Genomic DNA, 16591 nt, shown 5'->3' with positions numbered 1-16591 from the left:
GAGATTCCAGTTTGTGTCTTGAAGCACATCAGTATATTCACTTCATAATTCTCTTGTGTCTCACAACGATTCAAATTTCAAAGATGTAAATTGCCAAGCATTGGAAAGATATTAAGATTTGCATTATAATGTCTCAGGGATAAAAAGAAGAGGACATAGACACTCTGAATCTGTAATGCAAATACCAGCAAGAGCACAAACAGGAATCTTCAGGAAGTCTGTCAAAGCCTTCAATATGTATATCTTCAAATTCTGTTGATTTTTTTCAGGTATGAATCAAGCTCTAATGGGATTTGCTCTTTCTCACAAATTCTAGTAAACACAAGAAAATCTTGCTTCTTTTGCACCTCTTAAATTAGTATGCTTTTGAAATTATGAATGGAGATTTATAAATCAGCATATTCACAATTTGCCAATCATGGCTCCTGCAGCACTTTTTCAATTGCTTTTCATATGCTTTACAGAAATGACAGCACCCCAATACATTTAGTCATGCCTAATCAGAATATCATATTGAAAATTTACTCAGCATTGTCTAAAGCCCATGATTTTATGCTGAAGAAAATCTGTTGGTGAGCAGTACCCTCCATACATCATCTACTGGAGTAGAACCAAAATTATTATTGCTGTCAAAATGAAAATATGAAACAACATTATGGTTGAGATTCAGTTATGAAATAAAGCCAAGGGAACTGGGGCAAAAGGCTAATTGCCTCAGCTTACAGGAGAGGCCACAGCATACAATAAATAACAGTAAGGAAGAGCTGGGATGTATATCATAATTTTCTCTTTAGAAAAACAAATGTAAATTTAGATAAATATGCATCAGTTTATTATAAATCTACAGTGCTGACCTACTCACTGAGAAAGAGAAAACACAAAGTTTTGACAGGCAATCTGCCTGACCTCTTTAATGACAGGTACCTGTGGAATATTAATTACCTGTGCTCATTGGAGTCACCTTTTCTCACTGGAATATCATGGTTTGGGTTTTGCTTACTTTTGTTTTTTATAAACAAAGATTCATTTAGAATGATCTGTGCTACGCAGTTAAAACCCTCTGCCACTGCTATAAATTATATTAATATCCTTTTTCAGAACACAGCATGAGGAACAGCTTTTTCTCCTTCCCCGGAAAATAATGACAAATAAATCTGCAATTAACGTTTCTCTGGCTTTACTAGAGGAGTTGTGTTCTATGCTGCCTCTCCCCATATTTCTGTACGTAAGTGGGTGGTGTTTTTGTTGTGTACATGCAAATACCCCACCTTACACACATCAAGACTGTAAAAGCATAGAAGAGGTAACATGGTTTTCTTTAGGGCCCAAATTTGGCATTTCTCATGTGAAACTACTGATCTCCTTAATAAAATTCACTGAAATCCCTGTTCATTGAGTGAAGACAGTTCAACATGAGAAAAAGGTAGAAGACTAAGCTCTCACATATCAGGTAATTTAATTAATGCACTGTGATTTATTTTTCTCTGAACAGCTACACAGGAAATCAAATCATTGAGAGAAGTTGTTTGATGAATACTCAGCCAAGATTTTTCAGAAGTTTAAACCACCACCACAATGGAATTTAATCTACTCTTCTCCTTTGGATCCAAGGAAGCAAAACCTGCATGATGTGACCACGTGGGAGCCGGGATAAGATTAACATTTCCAGCACCCATGGACGTCTCCCCAGTGGTCAATTTTCTCTATGAAAATTCAGAGGAACATGGCCAGTACACCCCTTTTCATCTCTCCACTGGCTTGACACCTCATCCATAGATGAGAGAATCCCTGGAAATCCAGCATCTTCTCACAGAGCCAAGTCTGGCTGGGTAGTTGCATGTACAATGAACATTTATGTTTTTAACAGAGATATCATTTACCTTTCTCACTCTAATAATGCCATCCTGAGTTTGGGCATCCGTAGTAATCTCAAATACATCCATTCCATCTCCTTCAATAATGTCATAGGATGATTTAGCATTTTCTCCAATATCCAGGTCATTTGCTTTCACCCTTCCTATTGGTTCACCGAGAGCAACATCTTCCATTACTGAGAAGTGATAGAGACCTTACAAATAAGAGGAAAAGACTGAACATTACAGCTGGTCCCAATGTCCCCTGTGTGCTCTTCAATGTTTACACGTCCCCAACACCAACTCTTGAGATGAGCAACTGATCCAAGCCCCATTTCCACAAGTTATTGACTGAAAGCAGCACAGCATGGTCCTCACACAAGAATATTCATTTTACTGTAGGTGAGTGTCCTTTCCATTCCAGCAGTCTCCTCCTTCTGCCTTGCAGGGATGTTTTGTGTTGGCAAACACAAATATTGAGCTCCTTTCAACACTGCAGAACTTACCTTTTTATACAGATATTTTATTGACAAGTAGTTACAATTCAACCAAGAAACTTTTGCTTTTACTCCACAAAAAAATTTTCTATGTAACTTTAAATCTTTACTACTTTTTAAAATGTAATTTGAGTTTGTTTGTTTAAACTCTTCCACCTCTCTTTTGTCATAAGAAACTAAACAGGAAACATTCAAGGAAACTCCCATTATTTTTTTTTTACTGGAAACAACAACTTTTCACAGTAATCATTACTGTGTTCACTATTTGTTGCAGAGTTACATTAAAATCCATTTGTAATTGCAATTCAAATTGTTAACATTTTCTTTTTTGTTACACCTGCTTCAAACCTTTTAAGCTAAAAAGCATCAAAAATCTTTTTAGATACATCATTTTAGGTAGAATTTTTTTTAAGGCAAAATCCAAAATACCCATTTTCTTTTGTATCTCCCTGCTCTTAACAGTACTCTAAAAACCAGAAGATAAGCATTTTATACCCACAATTCCTTCTAGAGTCCTTATATTTCTACCTCTTTATAATTGACTCTTACTGAAGTTAAGGTTAATGCATGGTCTAATCAAACAAAATGCTGCTCAGGAGTTAAAATAGGCAAAAAGAATCCAAGGATAATAGAAGAGACCATTAAAACAGTTTTTGACACAGGATTCTGGCCTTGTTCTTCTCTGTCCTCCCTGCTGTTCTAAGACAATCTGTTAAGTGCAGGTAATAGTTTGCCAAAAACAATGTTCTGGAGTTGTTGCTTTGCCTGTTGTAGGTGATTGCAGTAGCAACAGCTGCAAATAGGAAGGCAACTGAGGAATTCATAAATACATGTATTACCTACACAATGAAGTCCCAAAGTGACTTGTTTTTAATGTTCCTAGGCTACATTATTAGAGATAATTTGGAGATCATCAAGATTCCTCAGAATATCCATAATGGCTCAAAAACAATGAGCAGCCAAAGCAATGAATTGTCTTGGGAGATTAAATTAAGCATTCATCACTTACACTGCTGTCCACACTTTGCGGTCTGAATCTCCAGGCACAGCTGATTGCATTGTTAAGTTGAAATTTTGCTCTCAGATTTATTAAAATAGTTTACAAAATATTAAGAAAAAATTAAAAATTATCATGCAGCTTACTCTTTTACACAAATTCCTCTCCAGAATTATGAATTGTGTCGTGGTGCTGAGCTGACCAAAATATCCACACTGGGCATCTCTGAAAGCCCTGGGCTTCCACGGCAGTGCACAGTTCCTCTCATTACAATTCTGTGGTAAACTGCCAGGTTAAAAACTTCAGTGACTTATAAAACGCCTCTAAAATTATTTCAGAGAGATCACAGAAGTAGTGAAAGTTCATCTTTTTCATTTCTAAAACCCAGGAGGCTAACGCTCTGAAATCAAACCATAAATATACATTTCTGTCCTGCCTGGAAACAATAACTCGATCTAACACCCTGTTTCCCGAGCTCATTACCATTTATTGTGCAAGCAGCATGTATTACATCTTATGAATTTCGATTTCATTCTGGCTAGGCTTATTGTAAGTTTGATCCTTTCTTATTTTCCTTTCCAGCCAAATGCAAACTGTGCTTCAACAGTGTAAAAAAAAAAATCAGACTTGCTCAGCTCTTGTCCAAGGGCAGAGTCGTGGCTAATCTGTGGTGCTGGGCAGCCAGCTCAAAATGCTGCCTTATAAAAGGCAGAATTTGTAATAACACCCAGCTCTAACGTTACTATGGCTCATCATTAAAGCAATAAATACATAATACCCAGTGATAAAACAAGCAGGGTTTTTCCCTAAAGAATTTGCATTAATGGTCAGTGGTTATTCCCAGGGGGAAGTTCAAATCCTGCAGGGGCTGTAACAGCTTCAGAGGCAGCACCTTCTTCGTTGCTGCAGGAAAACTCATCCAGGAGCAAATGTATTCCAGGGGATAAGGATGCAGCCTTGCTGGTGCCCCCAGTCAGTGTGCCACTGTGCCCAAAAGCACTGGGAAAGGGCAGTTTCACCCCCCAGTTTCACATGCTGTGCTCCTGGGCTGCCTGCCCCCTGTTTGGACCAGCAGTGCTGCTGATTTTCAGGTCAGATTTTTGCCATATTGGCAGCCAAAGACTTTCTGAGGCAGTGCTGGACAATATAAAAGGCAGGTAAGCTGGCAAAGGCAGGGCTGTGCTCCCTGAGTTGGAGCCACAGGACACTGCAGGAATAAAAGAGACATCCCTCTGCAGGCTGGTGATAGAGTTCATCTCTAGACATGGCATTGTTAGGGAAATTCTTGGAAAACACTAACACGCAGGGAAAGGCAATGCAACGGGACACAAAGTAAAAAATTAATGCATTTCCTACTTTATGAGAGAAAACCTTTTATTGTGCAGAGTGCTTATCTGTTAAAAACCACTAAGATGGGGTAATAAAATATATATTTTGAAAATAAGCTTTTGCCTCTGCTTATTTGTATTAGATTTCTCTCTCAATTTCTATGTACATTTTCTACAGGCTACAGAAGCAGATTTATCATATGCTGAGCACTAGGACAAACCAATTTTACTCTGTGTCCTCAGAAGAGGCCAAAAGTGGAGTTGAAGTCATCCATAGATGGAAAAAAATTAACTTTACGCGGGGTCCCTGAGCACCTTTTTAGAAAAACATACTTCTAAGAAAACAAAAATGATGCAAAATCTAGATGCAGCCTCAAAAAACTTTTAACTTTAATTTTCCAGAAGAAGCTGGATAAAATGCTACGTTTCTAATAGTGTATTAGGTTGCACACACTCCAAATAAAATCAATCCAGTCATTATGCTTTTCTTCCTCTTTTTTTTCTTTTTTGTCTTCATCTTGGAAATAGACTACAAAGCTTGCAGAGAATCTCAGCAGGATGCCAAATCATTTTAACCTAGCTCAGCAAGATACCCATTGGAACCACAGTAGAAAATATGGATTTTGAATTAAAGATCAACAATTATCTAGATTCAGACTTATCTCCTTTGTTTTCTTCACTATTGCCTAATTAGTCAAGGCTTTTATTCCTTTTATGTGTTATATGTGTCTTTTACTGGTGGTGTCACTTGTCTGAATGAGATGGAAGCAACAAAGCACACAGAAACAACTGCACTGAGAGGAAATGAATGTTTTCAGCAGGCTCCAGGCCCTTTTGGGTGGATGTCAGAGGGGTAACAAGGAAGGCAGAGATCTGTTGTGGACATAACTCCCTCTTTCCTAAGCTCTTAATCAGGCAGAGGATGATTAACCTTTTTCTAGTCACAATTACATCTTTTAAATTACATTAAAAACCCAGGCAATGTGAAGATAAAAAAAATACTTGATTAAAAAAAGAAAAAAAAAAAAGAGAAACACAACAGCTTCTCAAATAGGAACACACACACATATAATGTGCAACTTACTCTGTGCAAACTTAGGAGGATTGTCATTCACATCACTGAGAGTAATTGTCACTGTTGTAGTTCCAGAGAGTCCACCCATATGTCCTCCCATGTCCTTTGCTTGGATGACCACAAAATATTCTTCTTTGGCTTCTCTGTCCATGTTGGGAAGAGCTGTTTTAATTATAGCTACAATAGTGGGGGGGGGGGGGGGGGGGGGGGGAAAGAAACAATCAGGTACAGATACAAATTCAGTTTGCAGTTGTTTTTATGGATACATGCAAATATTGGTATATAAAAAATGTCAAAGGTCCAGTTAGGTTGCCTCTTAATACAAAGGATGAAAAAGAATTTGAGATTTTGAGAAAATTGTATTAGAGGTCACTTACCTTGATTTAATTAGAAGTGCACTGAAACTGTGGTTCAAAACCCAAGAATCAATCATAGCTCTGATACATATTTCTTTTTCATTTTATTCCTGACAAACTTTGTGGTTCCTGCCCTACCTCCCACAGAAATCCATCTTTTCCCCACAGAATTCCCAAACAGAAGACAACCACATAGAAAGCTGACTTTGTGAACACTGTTAACCACATTTGTTCAGATTGTTTAAAATAATTTAAATCCAAACCCATTACTTAATCTGCTCTTGTGTATGTTTCAGGCTACAGCTGTTCTCTTAAGTCTTAAACTGAGTGCCTAAACTTGAGAAAGACTCCACTCTGCTCAAGGGGAGTCACCTGTGGAACAACCTCAGGAAGCTGCCATCACCTACTATTATCACGTTAGAAGCTTTTAAACCTAGAGAAGTTCAATAATTTGCTGTATACCAAACTCTAAAATGTCAGTGGGCTGAAGGCAACATCAACAATGGAGAGTTTGGTTAATTCCAGGGCCAGATCCACTGTAAACTCCTAGAGATTTCAGGGACATGTAGTAGAAGAAATAATCAAATCCTTTTTTCTTTCCAAAAATTTTCCATCTGTAATGTGCTATTACATTCACAATATGTATTCAAAGTGTAATACTAAATGTTTAAAGGTAAATTTAAATAGTGCTCACTGCAGTTTAGTAAAGTCCACCATCATCATAAGATCATTACAGACTAAAGAAGCTCCACTAAACTTAGGGAAAACAATTCAAAATATTCCATTGAAATATGGCTTTTTTTTAATCCATTAAAAAGGAAATAATGTTTCCTTGCAGACACTGAAGTAATTCAACAAATCTTTGTTTTAGTTTTGCTTTCTTTGTTGGGATTGGAATAGCTGTGGAGGCTTCATCTATCTCTTAATCTTTTGTCTGGCACAGGTTGTACTAACCAAGCTTTTTAGAAATGACACTGAGTAAAATGCTGAGATTACCTATTCATGTAGACTAAAGAAATAGTCTCGTTGCAATACAGATGCCTTTTAGTAAATTCTAAAATTTACAAATTATAAAGAAAATGCTAATATTTATGAAATATCCATTTATCTTTAACAATATAAAACTAAGAACCTCATCAGACCGTCTTTTCATGGCTGGGGACCACACTAAGAGCAAGGGGGTGTAAGGCATTTATAATAAAGCAATACACTTCCTCCATAAACCACCAAATATAACATGAGAGCAGGCTTGGAACCTACATGCTTGTAATTTTTTTCCATGAAATGTTTTTTGTTGTTGCCTCACATATTTTATAATTCTGCAGGAAAATGAAACCTCTGCCTTACGTCTGCAGCAGCCGAGGCAGAGAAATCTCTTGTTCCTGAGGAACTCAGAGCCACAGGAGGGCTGGGGTTGGAAGGGACCTCTGGAGATCAGCAGGTCCAACCCTCTGTCAAGGAAGGGTCACCTGCAGCAGGTGACAAAGGAACATGAGCAGAGGGACAGGAAAACTCTCAATTAGTGAGTTTTCATTCCAGCACAGACAATAAAAAGCCCACGGTAAGTGGGGTTTGGAGCCTCAAGGCCAATGGCCCAGCAGGTGAAAGTGCCTCAGGAGGGAGCCCACATTATTCTGCCACACACTGAAAGAAAATGCTTGTGTTAAGTTTTCTGAGTGAAAGCAGGGGAACAATAAACCCCATTTATCAGGTTTGATAGGTGCAAAATACAGTCAGTGAAAGAGCAGGGTCATTTCCTCCATGGCAGCCTGGATAAGGAAAGTAAATGATGCTTAATTCTAAAAGCATCTGACAGTTGTGGCTTGTTTGGACTGACTGGCTTACTATTGATGAATAATAATGATGTATTCTGCAAATAAGTCTATTGTTACAAGTGAAATGACTCATAAAAAGCATGCTAATGCAAACCTAGGCTATCAGAATTTGGTTTACATTCATTTTTTTTCACTAATATAGCAGATCCAAATATCAATGAACCCTTATTTCAATAGGGCTTGCATTAAGCATACTGTACTTTATCTCCATTATTTTTTTAGGCAGAGTTTCTATGTTTGTTGGATTTTTTAACCTAATTTACATAGTTCACTCTAGCCTACAGATGAGTTGTATGAGATGCCATATTTTGTATTCTGCAGTTTGCACTGAGAAAAGTCAATTATTTCACTAAATTGATGTTTTTTCCCAGACAGGTATTTTAATTTGTCTCTTGATGTATTGAACAGTTTAGCCCTTGCCTATGGTTTGAAATAGATCAGGCAGATTAAATACCTTTAGAAGTGCCAAAATAAAAATTAAAATTTTGGCTTTTAAGACATACAAATTTTTGGGTTTCTTTTTCTCTATAAAGGTACTAACACAAGCTGTTGTTTCAACAGTTTTATACATATCCACTGTCACAGACCATAAACCACTGCCAGAAGCTGAGTCAAAGTCAAGTTTCAATTTCAAACACAATAAAAGGCTAAAAAGAAGTTTACTGTTTAATTTACTGTAAGAGGAACTGAAGGTTTTTAAGAACCAAATCTATCCAAATTACATGGGCTGATTGTTACCACTACATTCAGAATCTATAGAACTGAGGTCAGCAACAGGGAAGTGTTGATACCTTTTAGGAGGCAAATTTCTAAACACCAAAAAGCTCCATCCTCATCTATCATGATCAAGACAAATACAGGCTAAGAGAGTTCTGCATATAGAATCTCAAGGATATTTATTTGCTCTTTTGCTTTATTCACCAGTCCTCAGGCCAGGCTTGCAGGAAGCACTGAAACCAACTGTTTATTTTTAGAACACAGTCCAGGCTCACCAAACAACAACACACACCCAGCACACAGAACATTAACTCACTGAGCATTCAACCTGCTCTGCTTCAGTTCAACCCAGAAACAAATGGAGAATAAAATCATAATCACTTTCAGCATGCAGTGATGGATGAGAAGGAGATGTGCCAAACAGGAGTCGTTCAAAAGCGAGAGAATTACCATAAACTAATGTAAGGCAGGTAGATGCCTGTTGAAAGATTGTATTCAGAACAGTTATCAATGGCTTACTGTCAAGTGGAGAGATGGATGACGTGGTTCATGGGTGGTTCTGCTTCTAGAATCATTCAATATTTCCTGAAAGCCAGAAGGCAGGGACAACTTATCAAGCCTTTCAGATGACACAAAGTTGGGAGCCATTGCAAGTACAGGAAGAACAGGATTAGAGTTCAAAACAATTTTCACAATTTGGAGAGTCTAAAATAGCAGGATGCAACTCAATTTGGCAAGCAAAAAGCATTTTGTGTGAGGGAAACAATTAACTTCCCAATTACAATAGAGCAGATGACTCACAAGACAGAAGAGAACGTGGAGTCAAAATGAGCTGAATGTGAGACAACAGCAACTTGCTGATAAAAGTGCTCAAGCATTTCCTGCTATATTAGTTAGTATGTTATGTGGAAGAAGTGTGGAATAATCTTTCCAGTGCACTCACACAGGTAAGGCTGCAGCTGGAACAGTGGGTCCCGTTTTGAAAAATATTGATTTATATAGTCAGGGAAGTATAAGGAAAGCCTTTACAGCCAAATATGTGAAAATTACTGAGAACTACTCTCCTTTTCCACTGGGGATAAGAGAAGAAATAATGGGCCTAAAATATGATCCCAAAATGGGTTTCAGCTGCACCAAGAGAGATTTTAGTTGAACATTAGGGGAGTACCCACAAAAAGCTGCCTGTAGAATTTGCAGTGTTCCCATTCCTGCAAGTTTTTAAGAATGTATCAGTCAACCATCTGCCAAGAATGGGAAGGGAAAGTCTCATTCTTTTTGGGGTCAATGGCACTCACTGAATTCTCACTCGAGGTTCCTTCTCTCCATAAAGTCTATGTCAAGACTTTGTGTCCTTGAAGCCTGAAATAATTCCCAAACCTTGCTGCCATGAAAACGTTCACAGACATATGGTACAACCACTGAACACCCCCCAGAATTTTCCTACAGATCCTCTCCCTCAAGCTGAAAAGATCAGGAAACAGCTTGGAAGGTAAAGAAGTCAAGGAGTAAACTATTCCTCCCAAGGATGAAACCTCCAAATATTGAGGTACGCTTTTTTTTTTTTTTTTTATTGAGTTGCTTTTCCTGAACAGCCATCGCAGTCCCACTGCAAATAAAGCAGCTGCAGAAGGGGATTTACTTTTGCAGTGGTCCTGACTGCACACATTGAGCAATTTGCACAATCTGCCTCACAACTTGAATCAGTGAAAATGCACCCCTGGGGACTACATTCAAAAACCCATTTGGAAGAATATCCACATCTCACTCTGAAAAAGTCCAGGGGAAGGGAAGCAAAGTGGCAGAGGCTGCAGCTCATGAAAAGAAAGAAGCAAAAAAAGCAACAGAAAGAAGGACCTGGCTTTCACTTTTGTCTCCATTTTTTAAGGATCTCTTTATCATAATGCTATAAAACTATACATAATAATAATTGAGCACATGGAACAAAACCAAGCAAGCACTATACAAAATTGGAACCTGGCCCTGAAAAGCCTTTCTCAAGCATCCCATTCATCTCACACACGCTTTGTTGAGGACTTCCTGCTATTTCAACTTGCATACTTTGATACTTTGGAACTTTCCCTACTTCATTTTGCAAGAGCTAAGTAATTGCTTTGATCTTCCTTCCATGCTAGAATCTTGGTGGAGATTCTTATTAAATATAACAGCCACTTAGGACCCAAACTCCTGAAAATCAATCTTGCAATTTCTTCAGAGCATTTCTGAATGCTCTGAAATGAGAATGAGTGGCATTCTTTGTATTCCCGTGAAGCACAGCGACCTCAGTGATGTTTTAGCAGTCCATAAAAAAGGCTTACCTGGAGATCTGTGGAAAACCTGTGCCACAAATTTTTTTAAAACGAGTAAATCATAACTACCTTGACTCAAAGTTTAAAAAAATGTTGTTTGATGATGTGATACAGGAATACTGATCCACTATTTTTAATTTTATTTACCTTTATCATAATCTCCTTAATAAGAATTATCATAAAATCTTCTAATTTCTTGTTTCATTTCTAAGCAAGACAGGAAACATATCTGCAATCACTAGCAAGGCTGCCTAACTTTCTATAAAAGTTATTAATTACAGAGTTGTATGAACTACATTCAGATCTAGATATATTTCAAATCAAAGACATTAAACACAGTAAAAATAATGACTAGCTAAAAAACCAAATGCTACATTACATTTTACATTTCTGTGCCATTTTGGTATTTTCAACAGAGAATCTAAGGGTGTATGTATTTCATTCTAATGCTTATTTTTAGAAAGTGTATGGGAAAAATGGCACTTTTTTGGTAAACAGAGAGGTCAAGATTGAATCTGGTTTTATTAATTTGGGGCTTTTAATCTAGGATTTATTGTCTTTTCTCTTCCAGGCCATATTACTACAATTTTTGCAGTTTCTGCCCTTGTTTTTATTCTGAAATAGACCCTGCAGGTTTCTTACTGCATGTGGAATTACCTGCCTTTCTCTATGTGCACTCTGCTAGAAGTATGTCCTGTAGGAGATGACGATGGGTAACACCTATTATAATGTTGCCTTTTTAATTCAAGTGAACTTGTCTCTGGGTTTTAGAGAATGGGCTCAAAGCTTTCAGCTCTACTTACCAGCTGTTCCCTTTTCCCTGGGACCCTTTCACTGGCATGGTGAAAGGATCACTCTCTCACCAGCCGAGAACAAATTCAGTAAATAAACATTTGGCACTGCATTTACGACCTTGTTTCCTTAGGATTTTATTTGTAGCAATCTAATAGCTGTGATTACACCAGACACTTTACCGAAAGTAGCCTTGGATTCTTTTTCAGGTGCTTTCTAGCTCCAGCTGTGTAGTTCAGATTCCTCTCTCTAATTCAGGCCCTTGAAGCACATTATTTAGATATGTTGCCCGTTTTTCTACTCAGCATGAGGAACAGTCAAGTTCAAAGTACCTCGCGAGCTTTCTAAAATGATAGAGCTATTGCTCTGAAATGCAAGAAATATATGTGGGATCAGCTTTTTTTGTTACTGCTATTATTTGATAAACTCAACAAGCAGAAATCGCTTCTTTCCAAAATGCCAATCTGCCTTGATCTTAAGCCACTCAGCTTTACCAGCTGCAGACCAGCAGAACTGTTCCCAAACGTCTCTGCAGCGATTTTACACTTATTTTATTAATCAGCAAGGACAGCTCTTGGTGCTACTGAAGGGCCCAGTCCTAAATCCCTGATCCATAATAGCTGCACCTTATCCTTGTGGCTAACGAGCCAGGGCTGCGGGACTGACGGAGCTCTGCCCTGGCTCTGTGTCAGCCCAGCCCTCTCCTAATGGGCTGTCACCAAGACAACTCACAGGGCCACCAAACACCTCGGTACAAACACCTTGACACCACTCCTCGGGTTGCACAGATTATTTGGTACACAAAGACATGAAAAGACTCCCAGCAGTGTGAAAACAGACTCTGCTTCCAGAACTGCGCCCCAGCGCTGCAACGGCAGCGAGCAGCGGTGTGCTCCAGGAGCCCTTGAGTGGGCTGGAACCACACTGCTGCCCTGGGAATGAGCTGGAACCACACTGCTGCCCTGGGAATGAGCTGGATCCACACTGCTGCCCTGGGAATGAGCTGGATCCACACTGCTGCCCTGGGAATGAGCTGGAACCACACTGCTGCCCTGGGAATGCTCCTGAACCACTCTGCTGCTCTGGGAATGAGCTGGATCCACACTGCTGCCCTGGGAATGAGCTGGATCCACACTGCTGCCCTGGGAATGCAGCTGGATCCACACTGCTGCCCTGGGAATGCAGCTGGATCCACACTGCTGCCCTGGGAATGAGCAGGATCCACACTGCTGCCCTGGGAATGAGCTGGAACCACACTGCTGCCCTGGGAATGAGCTGGATCCACACTGCTGCCCTGGGAATGAGCTGGAACCACACTGCTGCCCTGGGAATGCAGCTGGATCCACACTGCTGCCCTGGGAATGAGCAGGATCCACACTGCTGCCCTGGGAATGAGCTGGAACCACACTGCTGCCCTGGGAATGCTCCTGAACCACTCTGCTGCTCTGGGAATGAGCTGGATCCACACTGCTGCCCTGGGAATGAGCTGGATCCACACTGCTGCCCTGGGAATGCTCCTGAACCACACTGCTGCCCTGGGAATGAGCAGGATCCACACTGCTGCCCTGGGAATGAGCTGGATCCACACTGCTGCCCTGGGAATGAGCTGGATCCACACTGCTGCCCTGGGAATGCTCCTGAACCACTCTGCTGCTCTGGGAATGAGCTGGATCCACACTGCTGCCCTGGGAATGAGCTGGAACCACACTGCTGCCCTGGGAATGCTCCTCTCTGGGCTCCATGGACCTGAATGCTCCTGCACACACCTGCCTTCTTCTAGGGGAAGGTGCCCCTGCCATGGCAGGGGTGGAATGACATGAGCTTCAAGATCTCTTCCAACCCAAACCACTCTGATTCTGTGGTACTACAATTCTATGAAAAGGAGTTTCTACACCCCTATTGCTAAAGCAGAGCAACACTCACCCATCCCAGCTCATGCCTCTTTTTATTATTTCAGTTAGGAGTTTACCTAACGTTAAATCTGCAATAACTGGCACAGCCATGGCAGCAGCAGTAGTCAATAAAATGAGCTGGAAAGCAGCAGCTCAATCCATGCTCTGACTCATGTCTAACAAGTACTTTCTCTACACTAATCCCATGAGGGTTTAGATCTAAAGTATTTAGAAGCTGAACTATTTAGGAAGGCTCTGTTGAACACGAGTGAGTTCTGTTCCTAGCAGCTCATTACTTTCCCCTTACAGTAGTAGATTCCTTCCCCTGGACCAAAACTGTTTCCCCATTTCTTTCTAGCTTGAAGTGCTTCCTTCCTTGTCATTATATCATGAGTAATTACAAAAACAGTCCCTGTGTCTCTCTTTTATTAACACCTCTCAAATATTTGTGCAGTGATTTCATATCCTTCTTTAATCACCTCTGATCCAGTTTATACAAATTTAGTTCAATCAATCTTCCATTATAAGTAATATTCTCCTGACCTTAGCTACCCTGCTTTGAACTTTCTCAGTATCTCAGCAGTGTTTTTTTGATTTTTTTTTTTTTCCTTATGATGACAGCTCTTATCAGCCCTGCACACAATATTCTGAGGGCACCTTGTACCACTGGGAATGAATTGGACGTTAACAACCAGATAGAAGAAACAGCCTGAACATCACAACCATATCTGTAACTGAAAAGGTGCTGGTTTATTCCCTCTTACTCCCTTACTTGTTTTCATTCTGCTGGACTCTATCATAAGGTCCTAATGCAGGCAAGACTGCAAATTAAAATAAAAGATTCAAACCTGTCTTGTGTTGAGTGAAGTTCCCATTCCTCCTAGGCCTATTAATTTATGTTTGCATTTCAGGGATTCAGCACTGTGGACCAGAGAGGGCCACACACTAAATTAAAAACTCTGCTGTTAAAAGCATGCGCTCTTCCAACTGAAAGTTAAACCAGGTATAGGGGAAAACCCCACAATTATCCACTCTCCAGAGATATCCACGTTCTATTAGGAGAGGCTCCATCTTTCTGAGTCTGCTGACTCTTCCATCCATCTCTGCTGTACCTCCTTAAGCCTTGGCTTTGTACCAAATGCCCATATCCAAGATGGCAGTGCTTAAAAGCTGTTCTTTTTCAGCCAAATTAAGTGTTTGTGCTCCACTAATCCCACGTGCTTTCCAGTGCAGTAGGGCTTTGCTGTAATTTGCCTTGTTCACGTAACTACATTTCAGGTATGTGTAGGAGTGACATTATTTAAGTTCACGTGAAATGTAAATAAGTCAGACACAGCTGAAAATGTATTTCCTCTGCCATCCCTATATTGTAGAACACAGTGTCACTTCATATTACATTTCATTATGATAATCTTATTTTAAAGCTGACAGTCATGATTTAATATCCTTGAAAAAGCTTAAAAGTGAGAAGTGTACTCCAGCTACTTTTAGCAGTCTTAAGGAACCCCCTTTCCCAGCATTTGTATTGTCATCATTGAGATTATGAGAGAATCCATACAGCTCGTGTACCTTTGTAACTAAAACACACCAAGCAGGGAGCCTGGCATCACTTACTGAGATGGAGCCATAATGATATAAGGAATATATTTCTACCCACCATGAGTTTTGTTACTAATCTGATGCCATAACATTGCAAGTTTTGGCTCTCACAGAAAAAAAAAAAAATCTAAATCTGTATATTTGTCATGTATTAATTATATCCTCCCTCTATCCAACAAAGCAGTCATCATAATAAAATTCACCTACAAAAAGCAAAAAATATTCAGAACAAGCCATCAAAAAAGCATTTACCTTAAGCCCCATTCTGAGCACTGAGTGTAAAATAACTTCCAAATTACCTCCTTTCACGTGTCTATAACTCTTACAGAAGAACTTGCAAACTAGAACTGCAGCAATATATGCATTTTTCATCTCAGGTAATGGGAAATTATTGTTTTATGGGTCACTCACCAGCACTTGTTTCTTAGTGCCCAGCATTATAGAATTGTTTCAGTGAGGAGGTTGAGTAATGTGGGTTCCAGCTGAGAGTGATTCAGATAAGGGCACATCCAGCTCCTGCCAAGGCAGGAGGAACCAAAATGCAGGAAATAAACACCTGCTTCCCTCCCAGTTACCCTCAGGTGTGACAACCCCTCCTTAGCACAGGCACAAAGCCACAGCCTGCTCCTCTGCTCTCTCTTTTTGCTCTGAGGATTCCAGAGGCAGAGGAATCAGGAGGCATGGTTGGGATCATTCCTCATGGTTCACTCTCCACCTGCCATTAAAACCGAGCAGGAAGGTCAGACAATCCTTACTCTGAGCCAGGAAAATCGAAAATTACAGGCAGTACTGCCCTGGTGTTGGTAGCTGCACAGATCCACATTTACTCTTGGTTTCTAAGAAACAGGATAAAAGGCCAGTAATCTAGAAAAACTGTAAACAGATCAGCTCTCAATAGCTATACTTTTGATAACACTTGATACACTCCTATGAATGACAGAAAATATTTACATTCTGGAGTGGATCACTCTCACACAGCCCATTTCTTGAAATGCTGATTCCATTTAGGGGAAGACACAAAATGTGTGCTCAGAAACAATTCTGTTTCAAATTAACTGAAAAGGCTTTCAACTTATCAGGGCACTAGTGAAATATAACCACAGAGAAAATGCAGCTATACACACATCCACATTCTCTCACACCCCCAAAAAATCCCAAACAACCCTCAGACCCTAAAATATGTACCACACTTGCAGGATCATCCTCAGGTTTGATTTGTTTGGGGTGATACATTGCTATACCTGCTGTGCTTTAATTTGTACACTGTCACAACAGTATCCAAACACCTTCCCACATGAAAACCTCCCCTGAGGGTCCTGAGGACTACAAGATAATGTGTTTTCC

General features: G+C 39.8%; 1 protein-coding gene across 1 annotated transcript in view; it reads right to left on the bottom strand.

The window, feature by feature from the left end:
* The window catches only part of CDH8 (cadherin 8), a 139642-nt gene that overhangs the window by 61495 nt on the left and 61556 nt on the right, over window positions 1-16591 (bottom strand). Inside the window, exons 4-5 of the mRNA XM_053987768.1 lie at window positions 5760-5927; window positions 1881-2068 (exon numbers count right to left, since the gene is read on the bottom strand). Of these exons, the coding sequence (XP_053843743.1) occupies window positions 1881-2068; window positions 5760-5927 (356 nt within the window). The remainder of the gene's footprint in view (window positions 1-1880; window positions 2069-5759; window positions 5928-16591) is intronic.

The sequence above is a fragment of the Vidua macroura genome, chromosome 11 (assembly GCF_024509145.1).
Source record: "Vidua macroura isolate BioBank_ID:100142 chromosome 11, ASM2450914v1, whole genome shotgun sequence".
NCBI classification, from domain to species: Eukaryota; Metazoa; Chordata; class Aves; order Passeriformes; family Viduidae; genus Vidua; species Vidua macroura.
This window is presented reverse-complemented; position numbering and strand designations above follow the sequence as displayed.